Source organism: Pituophis catenifer, unplaced genomic scaffold (genome assembly GCF_029215685.1).
Source record: "Pituophis catenifer annectens isolate HBS135680 unplaced genomic scaffold, rPitCat1.0.hap2 SCAF_3, whole genome shotgun sequence".
Classification (NCBI taxonomy): domain Eukaryota; kingdom Metazoa; phylum Chordata; class Lepidosauria; order Squamata; family Colubridae; genus Pituophis; species Pituophis catenifer.
The window spans coordinates 67363362-67384786 of NW_027256883.1; the positions used below are offsets into that span (position 1 = coordinate 67363362).

Below are 21425 nucleotides of genomic sequence, written 5' to 3' on the forward strand. Positions count from 1 at the left end.
GATCGTCGTTATTCACCATATTCGCAACGGCCGCCCTTTCGGTCAGATTCCGGACCCAGCGGGTCCTATCAATACCGCCCGTCATTTCAGGGGTTCTACAGACCCTCCGACCGTTCTGGCTTTCGCGACAGGGGCCATTGACAATCTTCCTCCAAGAGGCCCTACAGGGGCTCCAGCACACATCCCTTCAGAAGGGGGAAATGACTCCCTCCCTTCGGCTCCCATTGGAGGTCGTCTCCATCTTTTTCAGTCCCAATGGGAGCAGACCACGACGGACGCCTGGGTCCGCCAAACTATCTGTCTTGGCCTCACCCTCGAATTCTGCTCCCTCCCTCCTCTGAGATTCATCAGCTGCCCCGTCCCAGCAAATCCAACGAAGCGGGACTTAATGGACGCGGAGATTCAACATCTCCTGGACATTCGGGCTATAGAGGCGGTTCCCCTAAGTCATCAAGGGACCGGCTTCTACTCCGTCTTTTTCCTGGTGGCCAAAAATTCAGGAGGATGGAGGGGAATTCTGGATTTAAAGGCGCTCAACAAATTCATAAAGTACCATCAATTCAAGATGCAAACACTACGGTCGATAATGGACTGCATCCGCCCGGGAGACCTGATGACTTCCATCGACTTGAAAGAGGCCTACCTGCATATCCCCATCCGGCCAGCACATCGCCGATTCCTCAGGTTTGCCTACAACGGTCTGCATTTCCAATACTGGGCAATGCCATTCGGCCTGTCGTCAGCCCCGCGGGTCTTTACGAAGGTGTTGGCCGCCGTAGCCGCCTCTCTCCGGCTGATCCCCATTCGGCTCTACTGTTACCTCGACGACATCCTCATCCTGTCGTCGTCGCCCGCTCTCGCCCTGAGGGATCTCGAGTTGGTGACATCTGCTCTCCGTTCGCACGGCTTCACGCTGAATGTCGGAAAGAGCCATCTCCATCCCACCACTCGGATTCTTCACCTAGGGGCGATCTTGGACTCTCAGCTGGGCATGGTTTTTCTGTCGGAAGACCGTCGTCTCAGCATTCGCTCCTTGGTTCTCCAGATCCTGTCACTACCCCGGGTGCCGCTGCTGCTTCTATCGACCCTCCTAGGCAAAATGACATCCTGCCTCTACATTGAACCTTGGGCCAGATTCCACTCCAGGCCTCTGCAATGGTATCTGTTACCTTTCCAACAGACCCGCCGCAGCAACTCCAGGTCCAGAGTCCGGTTACCTCCAGCAGTTCACGATTCCCTACTTTGGTGGATCTCGCCATCCGTGCTCTCCGGGTGTTTGTTCCAAAACCCTCCACGGGTGACGGTGACCACAGACGCGAGTCTGATGGGCTGGGGTGCCCACCTTCAGAACCAGGTCACACAGGGTCGCTGGTCTCCAGCAGAAGCAGCCAACGACATCAACTGGCTGGAGCTTCGTGCGATCAGACTAGCGCAGTCTCATTTCCAACCTCTCTTGGAAGACCAACACGTCCGCGTCCTCACGGACAACGTGACGGCAAAAGCGCACGTAAATCGCGAGGGCGGAACTCGATTGGCTCCCCTCATGGTGGAAGCGACCATGCTGTTGACTTGGGCAGAATCACACACTCGGTTGTTGACGGCAGACCACATATCCGGCACTGACAACCGCCAAGCGGATTGGCTCAGCCGTCAGCAGATCGATCAGGCCAAGTGGCGCCTCCACCCATCCCTCTTTCAAGAACTGTCCCCCAGGTTCGGTCGCCCCATAATCGACCTGTTTGCCCATCCGGCCAACGCACAACTTCTGAGATTTTTCTCCCGGTTCCGCTGCCCCACAGCAGAAGGCACCGACGCCCTCCTATGCCCCTGGCCACAGGGCCTTCTTTATGCCTTTCCCCCTCTCCCACTCCTGCCGAGGGTGATCCGGAAGATCCTCCTGGAACGAGCAGACGTCCTGCTTGTCGCTCCCCATTGACCGTGCAGGTCCTGGTTCGCCGACCTGTTGGACCTATCGGTGGCTCCTCCGTGGCGAATCCCAGACCACAGGATCTCTCTCAGCCAGGGGGTCATACTGCATCCAGAGCCTCAATGGTTGCAGTTGACCGTCTGGCACTTGAGAGGATCCTCCTGACCAAAGACAACTTGTCCGGAGAAACACCTTCCACCACCAGAATTTACAATGCCACCTGGCGCTCCTTTGCTTCCTGGTGCACCGCCAGGCATTCTGATCCCACTTCTGCTTCGGTCTCCGACGTGTTGGAGTTTCTGCATGCCGGTTTCCACAAGGGCCTTGCGGCAAACACGCTCCACAGACATGTGGCTGCCTTGAACACCGTTCTTTCTACCGATTCGGATGTTCCTCTGTCTCACAATCGACGGATTAGATCCTTTTTTGAGGGGCACAGCTAATCTCCGGCCTCCATGTGTCCATCGATATCCTTCCTGGGATCTCCCGCTGGTCCTCCGAGCTCTCACGGCCCCTCCTTTCGAACCCTTGGGATCTATTGGTCTGCGTCTCCTGACACTCAAGGTCGTGTTCCTGATTGCGGTGACATCGGCTTGACGGATCTCTGAATTGGCTGCCCTGTCAGTTCGAAAGGATTTATGTATTTTCCATTCTAATCGAGTCGTCCTCAGATTGGACCCCTCCTTTATCCCGAAAGTCAATTCGGTTTTCCACCGCACTCAGGAGCTGATCCTTCCCGATTTTTGTCCGGATCCCAGACACCCGCTAGAGGAACAGTGGCACACCCTTGATGTTCGGAGGGCTCTACGCCGGTACATCAAGAGGACCTCGGCATTCCGTCGTTCTGAAGCTCTTTTTGTTTCTTTTCTTCCGGCTTCTCTGGGACAAAAAGTTTCGTCTACCACGATTGGTCGATGGCTAAAAGCCTATATTTGCAAGGCTTACTCCTCGTCAGGCAAGCCTCCTCCGGGCAAAGTCCTTCCTCATTTCACCAGGAGTGCCTCTACATCAGCTGCGTGGGCAACTCAAGCCTCGGTTTCGGAAATTTACAGAGCTGCCACCTGGACCACCTTAAACCCGTTCATTCGACATTATAAAATTGATTCTTTTGTGGCGGCCGATGCTGCCATTGGCCGACGTGTTCTACAGTCGGTCACTACTCCAGTGCTTAACCCGGACCTGTCTGATAACCCCCCCTAATTAACTTTCTTGGGTACATCCCACGCTTTGGATTCTCCAAGCAGCGCGCTGGAGAACGAACGTTGCTTACCTGAACGTTCCTTCTCAGTGCACTGATGGAGAATCCAACCCTCCCTACCTTAAGGATTCAGGTCCGGCGCCTTGATTGTGGACTACCGTCGTCTTCTTACCTGTTCTTCGTGAACTAAACTGACATCAGTCGAGCAGAAGGGGCGGAACCGAGGCAGAAAATTTAAAGTGATACATTCAGTCTCTGACAAGCTCAACGTGAACATTACCCACGGTTTGGATTCTCCATCAGCGCACCAAGAAGGAACGTTCAGGTAAGCAATGTTTGATCTAAGTGCTAGTGCTGTTTCATTCCTGAACTGTCTCTGTATTGCTGTTTGGCATGGTGTTTGAATTTTCAGTTCTTTAACCCTAATTTCCTTCTTTGGTTTAGTCTCTGATTTTAACAGAATAACAGAGTTGGAAGGGATCTTGGAGGTCGTCTAGTCTAACACCCTGCTCAAGCAGGAAACCCTATACCATTTCAGACAAATGGTTGTCCAATCTCTTCTTAAAAACCTCCAGTGATGGAGCACTCACAATCGGGAGGCAAACCTTCCACTGATCAATTGTTCTAAGTGCCAGGAAATTTCTCCTTAGTTCTTTCTTGGATCTTTCCTTGGTTAATTTCCATCTATTGCTTCTTGTTCTGCCTTCAGATGCTTTGAAGAATAAGTTGATCCCCACCCCCTTCTTTGTGGCAGCCTCTTAGACATTGGAAAACTGCTATCATGTCACCCCCTAATCCTTCTTTTCATTAAACAAGGATTTACATATTCAGTTCCTGCAACCATTCTTTATAGCCTCCAATCCTCTAATCATTTTTGTTACTCTTCCCTGCACTCTTTTAGCATGGCCTTCTCCAATTCGAAGAGACACTTTTTCGGCAGGCTGAGGCAAAGAGGCAGTCCCAGAGAAATCTGGGGGCTGGGCAGGGGACAGAATGTATCTGCCCTCAGTGTGGAAGGGATTGCCACTCTCGAATTGGCCTTTTTAGTCACACTAGATGCTGTTTTAGGACCTCTTTCCAGAGCACAATACCATAGTCTTTTGAGACTGAAGGATGCCAATGTAAACTCTTTCTAGAGTCACAACATCTTTTTTATAACCTGGCAACTGGATGCAATATTCCAAGTGTGGTTTTAACAAGGCATTATAATGTGGTGCTAACATTAAATATGATCTTGATTCTGTGCCTCTATTAATGCAGCCTAGCCTCTTTTTTTTGGTCAATGATTTTATTTGCAATTTCCTGTGTTTTTTCTCTACTGATTCTAGATGTCTTCTAGGTTCTCTTGGAAAGAGGTTCAGGCCTAAGCAGAAAACCAATTAGCCAAAACATAAATAACAAATATACATGCCTCTGTGTATGTTTTTACGTGTGTATTTCAAGTTTTTGATTAAAAGCCATGTAACCGGGCATTGCTTCCTAAATTAATCTCTGAAAGATTTTTCATTTTAAAGTATTGTAATCCCATCTCCAAAACACACACAATCAGTTCCTCAAATTCCCACCCCACCCGCATATTTCCTGTCTCCAAATATCCACAAGGGCCCCCTTAAAGAACAATAGGATCTGCTGCAGTTGAGTGCATTTTGAGCTCAGGTTAAACAAAGTTAAATCAGCACAGTTCAAAAAGTGTATTGGAGCAGTTAAGAAAACATGAGTATTGATAGGTAAGGGAAATTATTATATTTTCATGCTTTCAGGTTTTTTTGTGTGATTCTACAGTGCCAAAAATAAGAAAAAAATTATACACAACTTCCAATTTTATCTCCACTATTATAGGAAGAAAGGTTTAGACTAGGAATTTCAGAGATGTGTGTGTTTTGTTGTTTGAGAAATGATGTGGTTTCTTACTTGCAATCTAAAGTGGTACATTCCAGAAATAGTTTACCCACCTCTAGTAGAAAGAGACCATAGAGAAAATTATTGGTGACAACTGCATCATATTGCACTAAGATTAACCAACAGGACAAAGTACTTTAATTCAGCTGCAGTTAAAATGAACATACCAGCCAAATGGGAGAAGGAAAATGTAAGAGGGAATTCTTGAAATCAGTAAGTGCAACCTAAGAGCCCCTAAGCAGATTTTCCTATCTACACTGAGTAATGCTTCAGTAATTTGAAGTATTGTCCATTCAAGTCCATGTGCTTATTTTATATTGTATATTAAGTATAACGACAAAGGACCTATAAATGACATTATTTACAATAATTCTAAAAGATATTTATACTCGAACCCCACATCCAACCCCAATATTATCTTTAGTACAGGTAATCCTTGTGTTTTTATGGCATTTGGAACCAGAAACTTGCTAAGCAACACAGTTGTAAAATGGGATATCATATGACCATGTCATTTAGAGATGGAAGTCATGGTTGCCATCATTAGACAAGGACCTTGTGGGTCATTAAGCAAGGATCTCACATGATCACAAAGTTCTGACTTCCTGTTGCTTCCCAGTTGATTTCCTTGTGGGAAACTGACAGAAAACATCAAATTGTGATAATGTAACTTCAGGGGTGCTGTAATGACTGGAACACCGAAAAGCTGGCATAACTTCCTCTCGTTCAGTATTGTCATAACTTTGAACAGTCACTGAACGAATGGTTGTAACCCAAGGGCTACCTATAGTTGTATCTTTCTACATTCTTCCATGGTTTCTGGTATGTGTGGGGGCTTTTTTTCTCTTTCAGAAAAAAGCTGAAGAAAGGTATTTAATGGAAAAGCCAGATTCTGCTTAATTCTCTAGTGGGGACGTATGTGCTGATTATGGGGCAAGTGCTTCCCAGGTGTAGAATGTGATGTGTCAATAGCAATAGCACTTGGAGTTACCACTCCACAGTGCTTTACAGCACTTTTTGAGCGGTTTACAAATGTCAGCATATTGCCCCCAACAATCTCGGTCCTCATTTTGCCAACCTTGGGAGGATGGAAGGCTGAGTCAACCATGAGCCAGTCAGGATCAAACTGCTGACAGTGGGCAGAGTTTGCTTGCAACACTGCATTCTAACCACTATACCACCTCGGCTCCTCTCAAATATTGTCTCAAATCACACTGTTTTCAGGAAAGAGCGAGATGAAAATCTTACAAATCTTATAAAATTGATAAGCGTTTGGCCATTAAAAACAAAACAGGATGTCTTTACTACTTGTCATCACACTGCTTATCTCTTGTTTAGAATTCTTACACTACAATTGCAAATGTGGGTAATCTATGGGAGTTGGCAGCTTATATATTTAATAAATTAAGGTGATCATATTCACTGTCATCATCTCATGCTTGGTTCATCCGCTTTCAGCTACTGATCTTCCTCCTCATCTCTTGAATCTCACTTTTGAGGATGTCCTGATATTGCCTCTTATTTTTCATCTTTGAAATGTTTGGAAGTAGTTTATAATGGGAAATTATCTCATGTCTGATTTTTCTGTATTTAACTCAGGTTTTCAAGCAAAATAGGACTTTATACTTTGCCCAGCCTTGATACTTAAGCATCATTCATAGTAAGCACCGATTATCAGTGTCATCTCCCCTCCAATACTTCATTTTTACTTTAGAATTCTCCTTGTGTTTTAGCATTGAAAAGTAAAATATATGTTCTCAGTATTTTCAAATAGTCTTCAGCAATTTGATCCACTTGCTTAGCGGTCATCAAAGGAGAATCTGTCATCAAGCCCAGCCTTAGTAATAAAAAACAAAAAATATTTTGCTAAAAAATATAATCCTTTGGTTTATTATTATTATTACCTCTTTTATTTATCTTTTCTCTTCTCTGAGAGTGAGAATAAAGTTAAGTTGTTCCCTTTAGATTATTTCAATTACCACAGTCAGTCTATTACTTATCTATTCCTTTCCTATAAAAAAAAATAGTAACCCCTAAATCCCGTCCACATGCCACTACCATAAAGAATAAACAATTATGACATGTTTTCTCTACTCCCACCAGCTGCTTTAGAGGGGTTGGTAGCAGTGGGGATAACATTGGGCCATATGTCACAGGCATAATTCTAGGCTGTCTAAGGTCCACTAGTGATGTAAGATGGATGCTTTGAAGGGCAGACAGAGTCCTTCTGCAGACTTTAAATTGACTCTCCAAGAAGTGCTCTTGTTTATTGAGGCATAAGCAAGCTCTGCCTACATGTTTACTGCAGAGAGCAAGCCTGTATGTTGTTTCTCTATTTCCTCTTGGAAATGATAGACCTGAGTCCCATCAACCATATGGACCTTATACCTCATACTGGCAAGTGGAAAAGCAGCCTGTAAATAGATCAAATTTCCTTTGCACTGATATTCCTGGTTTTATATGAATACTGAGCGGAAGATAAGGTAACATATCTAGGATTTTCCATCAATATGTATCATTAAATGAAGTCTCTTGTCAAACAGGAGAATCCTTAATCCTTAAGAAATGTAGCCTTTGGCATTGGACATGTTTATTGGTCAAACCAGAGGTCTCCATAGCAAGATGTATCTTTATCCACTGAAAAGGCTCCAATTGTTTAGCACTTCTAAAGAGTACAGCTGAGCTGTATTTAATTATGAGAAAAGGGAAGGATTAGAAACAGGAATGGGGAAGCTCAGGCATATATTTCATAGAAAAGAATCCAATTTTTCAAAAACCACAACCCAAATTACGGTACCCCAAAAGCTCTTGGACTGAAATAGCTCCTACTGAATTTATAATGTACCAATTTAATTTGTGCCCAGATTTTTTTTTAAAAAACATTTAATTTGCACTTCAATAATTATGGTGAATGTTTTGACTGGTATTCTTAAGAGTAAACAGATACTGTATTATATTCTTGATTTCATAGTTCTCTTTTTAAAAAAGTGCATGAAGCTAAGAGAAAAGGAAAATATACTTGATGCAGGGACCAATATTTACATTTTCTATATTTTTAGTCATGTTTCCCCATTACTTTGCAAGTTGCTACTTGCAGCTTGGTTTAATAAGAAATTCTGTGATTTGCTTTTAAATACTGTCTAGTGGGATTTGTACCAGGCGGGTTTACTTTTCATCTTTGTCATGCAGAATTCAAGATTTACTGGTACACGGTTTGCTTTTTATAATCTTGCCAAGAGGATATACATTCTGTATGTAAATTCAGCTGTATGTTTTAGGGATTTATTACTTTCCATAACCATTGCTGAAAACAACATTGCATTTGATCTTGGGGATGGTTCAGATAAAATAAATGCCTTTCAGTAATTTTTAATATTTTGAATTTTTAAAAGTTTTAAAAGTTAAGATGAATATTAGTAATGTTAATTTATACTCACTAACAAGTGATATTTAATCATAGTAATCACACATTAGATTTTGTGCTATTATCTGGTTTTCCCACTCTCCTTTCTGAATTAAAGTCCCAATCTCAAAATGTGTCATTCTCCCCACTTAATTTACAGACGCACATTACAAAAGGCTTTGGATCAAACTGTAAATTATCTAGGTACTCTCTAGGCTGTACCTGGAATCCTGGATTTCTTAATGGAATCGATTCTGTAGGGGTTTGTGTAAAATTGGACGGAGGGGGTAACCTCAACTGAAAAGTTTAATTATTCTACTGGCAGCTCCATAGAGGTTATAACTTTGGAATACCTGAGAAAACTTTATGTCCCATGGCTGATTGCTTAAAATGTGACTGATTGTGTTTCTCAGCAGTGAGTGTTTTAGTAGTATGGTGAAAAACATGATTATTTTATTGAAATTTGGTTTGCATTTCTGACATATGTGCCTAAAAACAAAAATCATAAACATTCATCATGTCAAATGGCCTTCCAGTAGACTAATGAAGATAAGTGGCAAATGAAAAGGCCCCGAGGTGCTCTCATGTGAGAAGTAATGGTAGGTTTTTTGGCTTTCTTACCTTAAACCTATATTGTAAATAATGTGGACATCATTACATCTACGTTTGGTTACCTCATTGCACACAAGGTGGCGTGCATATTATTTGCCTTACGAATTGTTTTCCACCAGAAGAGCTATTGTATACTAGACTTCAACATAATTACCCAGTGAACTTCAGTAGTTGAGATTACAATTGTACCATTGTCTTTCTAATTCTAGTTTAATACCTGAATCAATTACACTACCTTGGATCTCCATTGTATCACAGTGGCCTCCATATTCGAGATGTTCATGTTCTGTTCATGACAGAAGCAGTATTTTTATATTGTAAGGATGGGTGAGGGAAACCTTGCGCTTATGAAAACCAAGAGGACTATACTAGAGACATATTAGTTCATCCTTTGTTCAAAAATGGTCATGGGAAAGTTCTAAAATATGTCTATATATGTATATATGTGAGTTCCTTTAAAAATGATAAACAAGATCTTAAATGCTTTCACCCCTACAGTGAAATGTTTTGTGTCTTTTGGATTCCAGTTCAAGTGAGTTGGAAGGCCAGAGTTTCTGAAGCGATGGAGGGCTGATAAAGCCATTACTCATATGCTATTTTTACAATTTAGGAAAGAAATGCTTTTGGGTCACATCAAAAGCATGCCCCCAAAGTGCTCAGCAGTTGAATTGCGACTTTAGCTGAGATGCAGGACAGTTTTCCAATTTAAAAATAGGAAATATTAAGTTTCAGTATCAGTATCTGAGCAGAGGAAGAAGGTCAAAAGGTCATGATAGCCCAAATCCCTACCTTTTTATACAAGTACATGTATAGTCCCATCTTTTCCCTTTTTGACTGCCCCACAAACAGCCTTTCGCAGCCATGCCTATCACATGAAAAATTCTTTAACAAATGCATGTAGGTGATTCGGATAAGAGCTATGGCTCAATCCACTTGACAGAGGCCTTCCCAATTCAAATACTGCCATTTCTGTCTCCGTTCCTATATCTTTCCTTGACACACACAAATGAAGAGGTCACTGTTTGACCAACTCAAAGAGGAGAAATAGCTGAGTTTCATATGCAAACTTTTAGGGAGCTATGTTCAGTAAAGAGGTGGGGGGAAAAGGAGCATTTTTGAACTGGAGATTCATTTCCTTGAGCCCTTACACTGTATTCCTCAAAAGCTTTGCTGTTAATAGCCATTTTGAAACAGCTGTAATATTTATGTCCCTGACTTGTTTCCAGGTTCTTCTGCCCTGCCCAGCAGCATGGTATACTTTGGAAGTTCTCAGGATGAGGAGGAAGAGGAGGAAGATGATGAAGAAACTGAGGATGCGAAAGTGACCACAAATAACGCTCCATCTTCATGCCAGTCTACTCCTAGGAAAGGGAAAACACAAAAGCAAGTTCCTAATGGACATGGTATGTCTTTGAATATTGAGTTGGAGTGGAGAATATTGATGATGAGAAAGACAACCAAGGCAAAATTAGAGTTCTCTCTTCTGCCCAGCACCTCGTATTTATGAGACATGTAACCAATGTTAGTCCTATTGGAAATTATAGGAGTTGATATCCAGCATACATGAACGGCAACCAGTTGGGGAGTCTGTCTGAAAAGTACCATTTTGACTTAAAATCCAATCTTTTTAAAACCTGATTTAAATAATTTAATTTAATAATTAAATTTATTATTATAATTTATTATTATAATTAAATATAATAAATAATTTAATTTCATAATGTCTTGGTGTGTCCTGTCTGCTTCAGAACCACATTTTAATGGTTTCTTTTCTGTTGAAAATGAAACTGAAGCAAAAGTGTTAATGTTGATGTTTACTAGATATGCAAACAGCATTATATTCATTCCAGATTTGGTATTGTGTCTAATTGCTAGCTTAGTATATCAGCACTGGCACTAATACAGCCTACTTACTTTTTAAGCTTAAATTCATTATTTCTTTGCAAATCAGCAGAGCTGCCTTAATCACAATGCACTTTCTTCACGTGACCTTCATGTCATATCCAGATAAATTGATCAATGCCTTGTCGGTATAGCTTGAAAAATGTATTTGGCATTGAGTAGCTGAAAGTCCTAAACTGTAACCGCCAGAATGAAATAATACCTAGGTCACTAACTCCCACAAAAGTCATACATATTCTATTGACATTGGCAGCACCTTCGCAGTAAATCAGTTCTGTGCTCTTTCTCTAGGACTCCATGATGAATTCTCCTGCCTTTGCCCCTCTGCCTTATTTTGCAGTGTCCTGACTAGGGGATGCCTAGTCAGCTTCTCTCATCAAAAAGAAATGTTTCTTTTCACAACTTATTTTCTTTGAAGAGAAAGACAATCTTTATGGAGCTGTTTCTTAGCTTGATTAGTTTCTTAAGCCAGCTTTCCTTCATTCATGTAATTAAAGTAGGAGATGTTGGTTTCATTTCTCCCAGTTCTGTTCTGCAAGAAGGTCTCTTTCTAAAGAATTACTAGGAACAGCCAACCTTTTTCATAATCCAACTGCTTCCTTCCTCTAATTATTGGAAGTTTAGCAGGAGAGAAGTTTCCCATTATGTTTTTCTGTTTTATTTTTGTTAATTTGAAGGAAGAGAACAGCTAACTTGATGGCCTCTTGTTTTGTTCTGTTCTTTTTTCCCTTCTGATGGAAGAATTGATTGCAGTGGAAATTGTGACTCTGAATTTAAACTAAGAAATATACATAAAATCCATTACAGTGATCATCTAGTTAAAGTAAAAAAAGATGGAAATACAGGTAGTACTCAACTTACACCAGTTCATTTAGTGACCATTCAGAGTTACAACCACACTGAAAAAAGTGACTTATGACCATTTTTCACATTTATGACCATTGCAGCATACCCATGGTCACATGATAAAAAATTGGATGCTTGGCAACTGGCATGTATTTATGGCAGTTGCAGTGTCCCAGAGTCATGTGATCACTTTTTGCAACCTTCTGACAAACAGTCAGTGGGGAAGCCAGATTCATTTAACAACCTTGTTACTAGCTTAACAGTGATTCACTTAACAATTATGGCAAAAAAAGGTCATAAAATGGGGCAAAATTCACATACAAACTGTCTTGCTTAGTAACAAAAAAAATTGGGCTCAATTGTGGTTGTAAGTCGAGAACTACCTGTATTTAATTGCTTAATTATTAGAATAAAGTACAGCACAATGGAAAGTGTTTTCAAAAGAGAAGGCAAAGTTGATGCAGGTTGCAAAAAATATAGGATCCAAATGCAAATTGTAATAAATTCTGTGGTTTAACTGAATTAGTCTGAAATAATGGCATGGTTACCATATAAATGACTGGTTGATTTATTGTATAGATAATATTAATCACTAAATGACATTGCTTCACAGCAGCTAATTATCTTTACTACATAATGAGCTTTAATAATGGCTTCGCTGGCAGTATGTTCATTTATTTTAAATTTTGGGGATTCAGAAGTAAAGGACAAACAAAGCGAAGCAGAACTGGTCAATAACTATTTTTGCCTTGCTTTTGAATATTCAGAAAAATCACATTTTTTTTTCCATTTAATTGCTTCAGCTTCCTGCCCAGTTGTGGTTTCGATCTGTCATTTTTCAAAAGCTGCTGCTGCTGCTATTACTAATTTTGTTGCTTGTTACTTCATTGTGTTGAGAGATTAATTTGCAGGCATTCCTAGTTTAACATCATCATGAGTATATTTTGTAAGCCATTGGAGTGGGAATGCCAATCATAGCTCTGTCCTTGCAATGATGAATAGAATGTTTGAATTGAGCTTAATATGTTAGCAATTCCAATTTTCTCTTTGTTCTTTTATATGTTCTCACAAATAAATGCCTGTATCCAAAAGGTCTGAGATAGAACCACTGAAACTAGTTGCATACCATTGGGTTTTTTTTCAATCTTTTATTATTCTGGTGTCCTTTTTTGTAGTGGAATTTTATGCTAATACTTATCCTTGTTTGGTACAGGGTGAAAGTGCTTTATAAGCCACAGATATGATTATTATCTTGTATACGGATTTTCTCTGGTATATAGATTCGAAATGATTACAGGTAGTCCTCAATTTATGACCACAATTGGGATCATAAATTCTGTTCCTAAGCAAGATGATTTTAAGTGACTTATGCCATATTTTACAACCTTTTTTTGACCTTGTTAAGTGAATCACCCAGATGTTAAGCAAATCTGGCTTTCCCCATTGACTTTGCTTGTCAGAAGCCTGCTGGGAAGGTCACAAGTATCAATTATATGATTCTGGAACACTGCAACCATACTAAATGCATGCTGGTTGCTGAATTTTCATCATGTGACCATGGGGATGCTGTGACAGTCATAAATGCAAAGTCCAGTCATAATTTTTTCAGTGATGTCATAACTTTGAACAGTCACTAAACAAATGGTTATAATCCAAGGACTACCTGCATCTGTTTCTGTCTCTGCCTGTCCTATGGTGATGAACTAGTGAGATTTATTTATGTCAAAAGTACACATTAATTGCAGTAGCTAACAGTGATGACATTTTCTGTTTGAAATAGAATTAATTTTTCTCATACTCTTATCACATTTTCCCCCCTTTCCCTGTCCAGTCTTCAATGGATCCAGCAAATCAGTGAAAGAGAAGGAACCTGTTCAGAAACACAAAGTCAAAGACACAGTGCCAGCAAAGGAACGAAACAGTGAACACAGGACTGAGAGTCGAAAAGACCAGGCTGCTGCTAATCACCATTCTTCAACAAACATGGGCTTTTCCACAAAAGGGCTCACGGCTAACAACCACCACACCCTTCATCAATCGGCTCAGGATTTAAGGAAACAGGTATTGTGTGATACATCAGTTGGGGCAAAGTGGTATCAGTTAAGAATTAAGAACCACTTGTGTGAAAGATTGAGAGGGTTTGAGAATGACACTGTGAAAAAGAGTGATTTTAAAGTCATGGGTGTGTTTTTTTTAAAAAAAAAACACCACTTTTTGATAGGGCTTACTAAAATAAATAGCCATTGAAAAGATCTTGCTTTTCTGCAAGAGGTTGCTGATCATTCTATCCAAAAGCTGCATTTTGCATAAATTATACATCATTGTATTCTACCTTTTGATGTATTATTTAATTTATTTTTTAGGATTCTACCATGGCTTTCTGCCAGGAACTCAAGATGGTGTTCCTAGGACTCTCTCCATTACTTATTCCCCACAATACCAAGCTTAGGGTGGGGTACAGTATATTGAGAGATGATTGGGTCAAACCCAACTCAGGGAGTTTCAGCAACCAAAAGCAAACTCAAATAAGCATCTCCTCGAAGCTAAGGTAGTGTGTCAATCACTGATATAAGGTTTACAAAAACATCTGAATTTGGGAAAGACAGGTCAGCCATGATAAACATATCATCCCCAGCTGATACAAAAAAAAAGGTTTGGCATGCTATAGTAAATAAATAGATCAGCGCTCCTGATGATTAATACAGGTTCTGTCATTTTATTTCAATTTTATTGAGATGAATTGGGAGAAAATAGCCATCTATGTGCTGGATTTCATGTCAGCCTTTAAAACAGAAGGGCCTATCTCTCTAGAATATGTTTCCCTGACTTGTATTTCTTTTGTAATGACTGCTTTATTTTTCCTCTCTGTGTCATAAGGGTTCTAATCTCTAATACCCCCCTGAACTAACTGAGCCTAAAACAAGGCTTTGTTTGGCTGATGTTTGTTCAGCTGGAAAAGGCTTGGAAATATCTGCATGCTTTTGACTCTTTGCCAGTTGGCACCCTTAAGGTAACCTCCCCATCTGTATTTAGCAATTAGGCCAGGAATCCCAAGCCATCTTTTGTCAGTTGGTATCTTTTCTGCTTAGCTGTCTGTAAATGTAAATCAAAATTGACAGACATAAAGCCTCAGACACAGGAGCAAGAAAGATTGATTTTAGATGGTTCAGGTGATCTTTCCTAACTAGCCATTTTATGTGCTAAGTATGAGCGCCAGGGCCAAATGCTTCTGTCTCACCTCTTCCAACTGTTCCTCATCCCTTGGTTGACACTTGATTCTCAGCTTGTATTGTACATTTAGAGTCCCCTTTTATGTGTAAATCAAGAAATTATAGTTTTGTGTCAGACAAATCTGGATTGGATTTCTCTCATAGTCAATTAATTTGTTAACTGCTTTAAAGAGCTATTGAACAGGAATTGTTTGGTTCAGATGTAATGAAAAATCTGAATACTAACCAGAGATGAAGCCAGGTGGTCAGTGGGAGGGCAAAGAGAAGTCCTTGCCGTTCATGCCCAATTCATGGTTTATGAAACCCAGCATAATCATTCAAACTTAGTCCTAATGTTTACAGCTTTGTACTTTTGTTGCTGTGCTTGTTAATTTGGTGGAAATGTGGCAATGAAATTTCTCTGCAAGACACACAATGAAATCGGGTCTTTAAGCATTAACCATAGGAATGCCTAAGACTTCTTATTCTTTCTATTGTGGACATATTTCCTTTCTGAAATGGGACAAGAGGAGATAATGCAGAGAAAGGTTTATACATCATTTAAAAAAATATAGTAGGGGCAGAAAAAAGTACACAGACTGCTGAAGTAAAAAAAAAATATGACCCCCAATAATTTTAGTTATTTCTTGCTGTAGACGTCAAAGCCATCTTATGAGACTGATAAGGTTTCTTTTATTCTCAGCATAATTTGAAATATTCAGTTTTGAATAATACTTCAAAGTATCTACAGATTTTTATAGGATTTTTTCCCCAAGACCAAATGGTAGGAAGGAAATAACAGATAAATCAGAAAATGAAATACTGTGCAGTACGATGGTAAGGCTTTTAAAAACTGAGTATGAAAATCTTTTCATGATTGATATGGAATCATTCTTAATGTTAAGGAATTTTTAACATTCACTTGGAATGAATGAAGGTTGTCTTGCATTCATTTCTTTCCCAGATAGGGATACTAGCAAATGTTACTATAAAATTATAATATAATGTAGTATTACTGCCTTAAAAGTATGAACTCTTTCTTAATTGTCATACTAATTTTAGATGTAATATCTATATGAGTTCCTGGATCAGTTTACATAAGAACTACTGTAATGAAAAGGCTATTTTTTAGCACAAGTAGGTATGCGTATAAAGATATATAATGTTAGCATTAGTTCTTAGCACTATATTTAGATAAATGTCAACGTAATGTTTTATCCCAAAATATTTTTTTCTCTCTCTCTCAAACCTTTTCTGCTTTTCTGATACCAGTACATCTTTTATGTGTTGGTGTATGTACGTATTTCTTTCTTCTGTTCTGATGTTTCCTCTGTTACTTACATGTTTTCTCTCCCCTGCTATCCAATCCCTTTCTCAATCACTGATAGGTAGAGAGGTTGGGAGGTTGGGAAGTCTAAAGCATTGGTGGCCTGTTGGTTATACAAACAGTGGTCAAAATGTGGTTTCAAGGCTGGGCTGACATCTTACACATTTTTCAAATGTTAGTATTAATTCAGTTTTTTAAACTATGTATGTATGTATGTGAATCTGAGTGTGACTGCAGAAAATAGAAAACACAGTTTTATGTTTGTGAATGCGTGGTGATTTTTAACTCATTGGCTGGTGTGGGTGTAACAAGTGATAAAATCTAATGATTGATCACTGTTACTTTTTACAATTCAATTAACTTCTTTCTTATGTGCTCAGTGTAAGCACTGCCTCGGGATGGAACTCTGACTCTAGAACCTCTATGGTGATCCTGCGCAGCGGGCAGTGCAGCCATTTATTAGACTGTCTCACAAAAGTTGTGTGTGTTTGGTTAATGGGGGGAGACATATCAACAGTAGAAAGGTAAGAAACTGCCTACCACAATTGCGTTTGCTTCCTTTGATATCAGTTCTTCAGCAGAGTATTTAAAGGTAATTATAAGTAAAGTGCAAAATTTGTAAACAGTATAACAATTGGAACCTACCTATTATAATTGGATAGGTTGGGTTTTTTTTTAATTTTGATTTTCTTTCTGGATTGAAGCTCTTGGTTTAGCCTGATATAAATACTGTGGGGTACTTGGACCTCTCTGAGCTTGATTGTTTTCTTGCAGATATTTCATTACCAAACTAGGTAACATCATCAATGCTAGAAGAAAGTGGGATTTAATCTCTATTTATATATAGTGGCTGCCCAATCAGTGTTGATGGGAGTGTTGTTTTCCTCTTGGTGCTTCCTTAATTTGGCTGTCGTTTACTGTAGGCAAATCTCCATCCAGGAACAACTATTCTTTCTGCATTAGCAATAGCACTTAGAGTTATATACCACCTTATAGTGCTCTAAGTGGTTTACAGAGACAGCATATTGCCCCTAACAATCTGGGTCTTCATTTTAGCGACCTGGAAGGATGGAATAAGCAGGAATTAACACTGGGATTAATACCAGACCAAGAGTAAATAGTACCCAAACAAGAAATAACCAACTCAGACAAACAACAGTCTAATTAAGGATCTGTCAAAAAACAACACTCCCACCAACACTGACAACATTTGTCCAGCCACAGAAAGCAAACCCCATTCCCTGCTAGCACTGATGATATTACCTAGTTGGATAATGAAATGCCTGCAACCAAACTCCGAGAGCACCAAGGATTCTGCAGATCAACATTTAGCTCTAAATATTCTCTTCTATTGGCACCAGTGGTGAAATTCAAATTTTTTTTACTACCAGTTCTGTGGGCGTGGCTTGGTGGGCATGGTGTGGCTTGGTGGGCATGGCAGGAGAAGGATACTGCAAAATCTCCTTTCCCTCCCCACTCCTGGGGAAAGGATATTGCAAAATCTCCATTCCCACCCCACTCTGGGGCCAGCCAGAGGCGGTATTTGCCGGTTCTCCGAACTACTCAAAATTTCCACTACCAGTTCTCCAGAACCTGTCAGAACCTGCTGGATTTCACCCCTGATTGGCCCTAATATTAATAGTCAAGCAATCTACAATAAGATTTGTGCAGTGTATCTGAATGAGACCTGTTGCTCTTTCTATTGATTTACAGAAGCATCTTTTCAGAGATGCTTTCAGACCGGTTATTTTGCGCTTTATAAAGTAAAAAATGGATTCGTTTTTAGCTATCTAGTATCATTTTTTGATTGGAAAAAAATCTGTTTAGAAACAAATTAAGGGGATTAAGATATGGATGGGCAATTTTAGAAGACAGAAGACAATATATTTTAAAAGACTATGCACTCATGCAGTTTCATAGCTGGCTCAGAAAGATCTAGCTGGAGGTATTATTTAGGTACTTTTTATGCACCACATTAGTTATGGTAAGTTGCAGTTTCTAAAATTTCCCCTACAATACCGTGCATTTTTATCTTGGCAGTTTTATTATAGATTGCATTTTCCCAATGATTTAAGGAGATTGCATGCCTGAAGAGGAGCTGTCATAAGGAAGGTTTCCCATCCTCCACCACTGCCCCCAAGTGTTGGAAAACACAGCCGTTTTAAAGATGGCTAAGGCTTGAGTTCATAAAAGACTTCTAAAGAATGTTTTTTTTTTGTTTGTTTGCTTGCTAGTTTGTTTTTAAGGAACCAATTCTATTCCTTGGAATTCCGCTAAAATAATCACTTTCCCAGGCTATCTGTATTTCACTGTTCTTTGCACTTGGCTGAGTCTTTTAGTTTTATACTTCATTTTCTTTCTTCACAATTGTCTTCTCTCTTCCCCCCAGTCACATATGCTCCTCCTTTCATTTTGCTTCTCAGATGCTTATCTCCAATTTGATCTTTCTACTTCCATTTCTGACTAATGTTGCTCTCATGCAATCTTTTCTTCAGATATAGCCATTTATTCTCTATGTTGCTCTGCAGGTTCTCTCTTCATGAGCCAAATGTACTTCAACTTGGCTGCTATTTAATTCCCTATTGTCCCTTTTTCCCAGACTTATTTTTTAATGTCTTACCTCTCTATTTACTGTTGTAACCCTGTTGTGCATAAATGTTCTTCACAAAAGCTTAGCCATCTGAACCTGTTAAATATTTTTGTCAGTATTTATGAAAGGTTTTGTATGTGCGAGCAAGCTTCTTCAAAAGACTTTTATCGAACAATCATCCTGTCTCATTCACAGAATTTTATAAAAACTCAATATGGCATTGTGATCCATTTGTAATCTGGTTTTATTCTCTTATTAAAGAGAAAGGAAAGCAAAACTGAAATACAGTTCATTAGTGTTAACCACTCTAACTCTTACCCATTTAAAAAGAAAATTCCTTTGGAAACAGTGGATCAAAGGGACCTTTCAAATGTATGAAAAGGGAATGAGAGTTCAGAATGTGGAGAAGTTCTGCATTTTTCTAGCTGGTTTCCAGTGTAGGAAAATAATAGGGACTTACTTTTTTCATAATTTTATTAGTAATAAGGCTGCAACTTTCCCTTTCCTTGTGAAATGCTCTTCAAAAAAAATTCTAAACATGTTCCTCAGAAAAATAATAGGATGCTAAATTGGTGATAAGGAAAACTTACCTCAAAATACTATATTAAGAAAAATTATGTGTGGCATCCATTAAGTAAGACAACTGAAGAGGCAGTACTATTCACTCAGCTTTGTTGCATCATTGTATAAGCAGAAGCTGCAGTGACAGAAAAATAGCATTATTCCTCTTGATGTATGGACAGTCAAAGGGATTTTTTTTTTCAAGAGTAAAAGTCTTTTGCCTGGCTGCATTATGAATTATTTACGTTCCCTATTCCTGCAGCCTATTTGGGAAATGGAATAATTAAAAAAACTTGTGCATGAGCAAAAATGTGCTCACTGAAGACCTAGTATTTCTGGAGAGAACTAGAAAAGAGCTGCAACAATTAGATTTCTTTGGGTTTTTAAAAAATTGTGCTGTTTATTTACTAAATTCTGAGGAATGCTAATGCTTACAAGGTTTCAAATCTAAGGATCAGATCGAGGCATTCGGTGAGTTAAATATTGGCATTGGATATGTTTGTGTATTCAAGAATGTGTAGTTTGAAAGAGTTGAATAAGTTATGGGCATCTTTCATTCTGCTTTCACTTCTAACCCTAATTCATATGAAACATCTAATAAACGCTTCTGTGTCTTATTCTCATACTATCCAATATATTATTGTATGTGCTTAATATAGCCACTTTCTCAGACCAGACAGAAGCTGAGGTGGTTCTTTTCTGAAAGTTTGTTACGGAAAGTTATGGTTCAAACCCTAATAAGACTGTGGTTCCAGCATATCTGTTACAAAATATCACTTTAATATCAGAAAACAGTAAAGCTCAGACAATAGAAAATGCAGAAAGGGTTATAGGCTGGCCACCAAATCAAGGAATTAAGAATGGTAAAGCAGCTTTACATATGAGTATTTTCAGATCAGCTTTCTGCTAAAAGGAATTAGATTTAATTTTAAAATCTCTTCCAGATTTCTTTTCTCTTTTATAGATTTGTACTTTGATGTTTCTGTTATATGTCTATGAGCAAGCATTTGAAACAAGAACATTTTTCTTGTAGTATTCAGGAATATCCTGGGATTGTTTTATGTGCAAGTTCTCATCACTTGAAAGCAAAATTATTTCCACTTGAATGTTCGTTGTATTTGTGTTGCTGCATCAAATTTATATGCAGTTGGAAGAAACAAACGAAGTCATCTAATCCAGTAGTCTGCTCAGTGCAATCTTCGCTAATTTATTTTATACAGTGTAAAACAGCACACACAATTTTTTTGTTTTAGTAATTTGATATATGTACAGAATTGCAGTTCTCTACACTAATCTTGCTTACTTTCACACAGGGAAAATAAGGTAATTTCATTGAATTTCAAATACCTTTGTCCAAGGTTTTATTGTATTTTTTCTTTCTTTTTCTTTTCTTTTTTTCTTTTCTTTCTTTTTTTTTTTTTTTTTGAACAGATCAAAAATGTTAGTTGAAAATAACATTTTCTTAGTGACTGAAGCAAAAACGGAGGAGAGGGCCAGCTGCTTCTACATCTATGTAGTCTTATGAATAAGAAACATGGTTTCTGGAGGAAATTGCTTTAGTTTTTTTGTTTCTTGTACCAACATTTTTAACACTTTCACCCTTAGTCTAATATGCTACTATTGGTCAAAGCTTATTGCATCATTCTGCTTGCTCCCCCTAAATGTCTTCAGCAGCCTCTTAATATTTACTTGGCTTCAATAGTTAAATAAAGTAATTTTGCAATGTTAAACCACTTCTTCATATCCTCAGTTCTATTAATGTTTAGCATTAAACTTTAGTCACTTATACATGGTTTAATTTTCTTTTTTTTTTAAGTAACAACCATAATTTAGGATGCTAATAAGAAATAGAAAGAACTAAAACTTCTTGCCTTCTCTCAAATCTATAAATCACTGGGGCAAATATCACAAATGGTAAAGTTTGTAGATATCTGTGTTCTCTTTTCTTCCC

The 21425-nt window shown here is 39.1% G+C and overlaps 1 protein-coding gene across 2 annotated transcripts in view; it reads left to right on the forward strand.

Moving 5' to 3' along the window:
• JARID2 (jumonji and AT-rich interaction domain containing 2) overlaps positions 1 to 21425 on the forward strand; it is a 255478-nt gene that overhangs the window by 199590 nt on the left and 34463 nt on the right. For both annotated transcript variants that reach the window (XM_070940676.1, XM_070940677.1), the window contains exons 5-6: positions 10266 to 10442; positions 13619 to 13848. In XM_070940676.1, coding sequence (XP_070796777.1) covers positions 10266 to 10442; positions 13619 to 13848 — 407 coding nt within the window. The remainder of the gene's footprint in view (positions 1 to 10265; positions 10443 to 13618; positions 13849 to 21425) is intronic.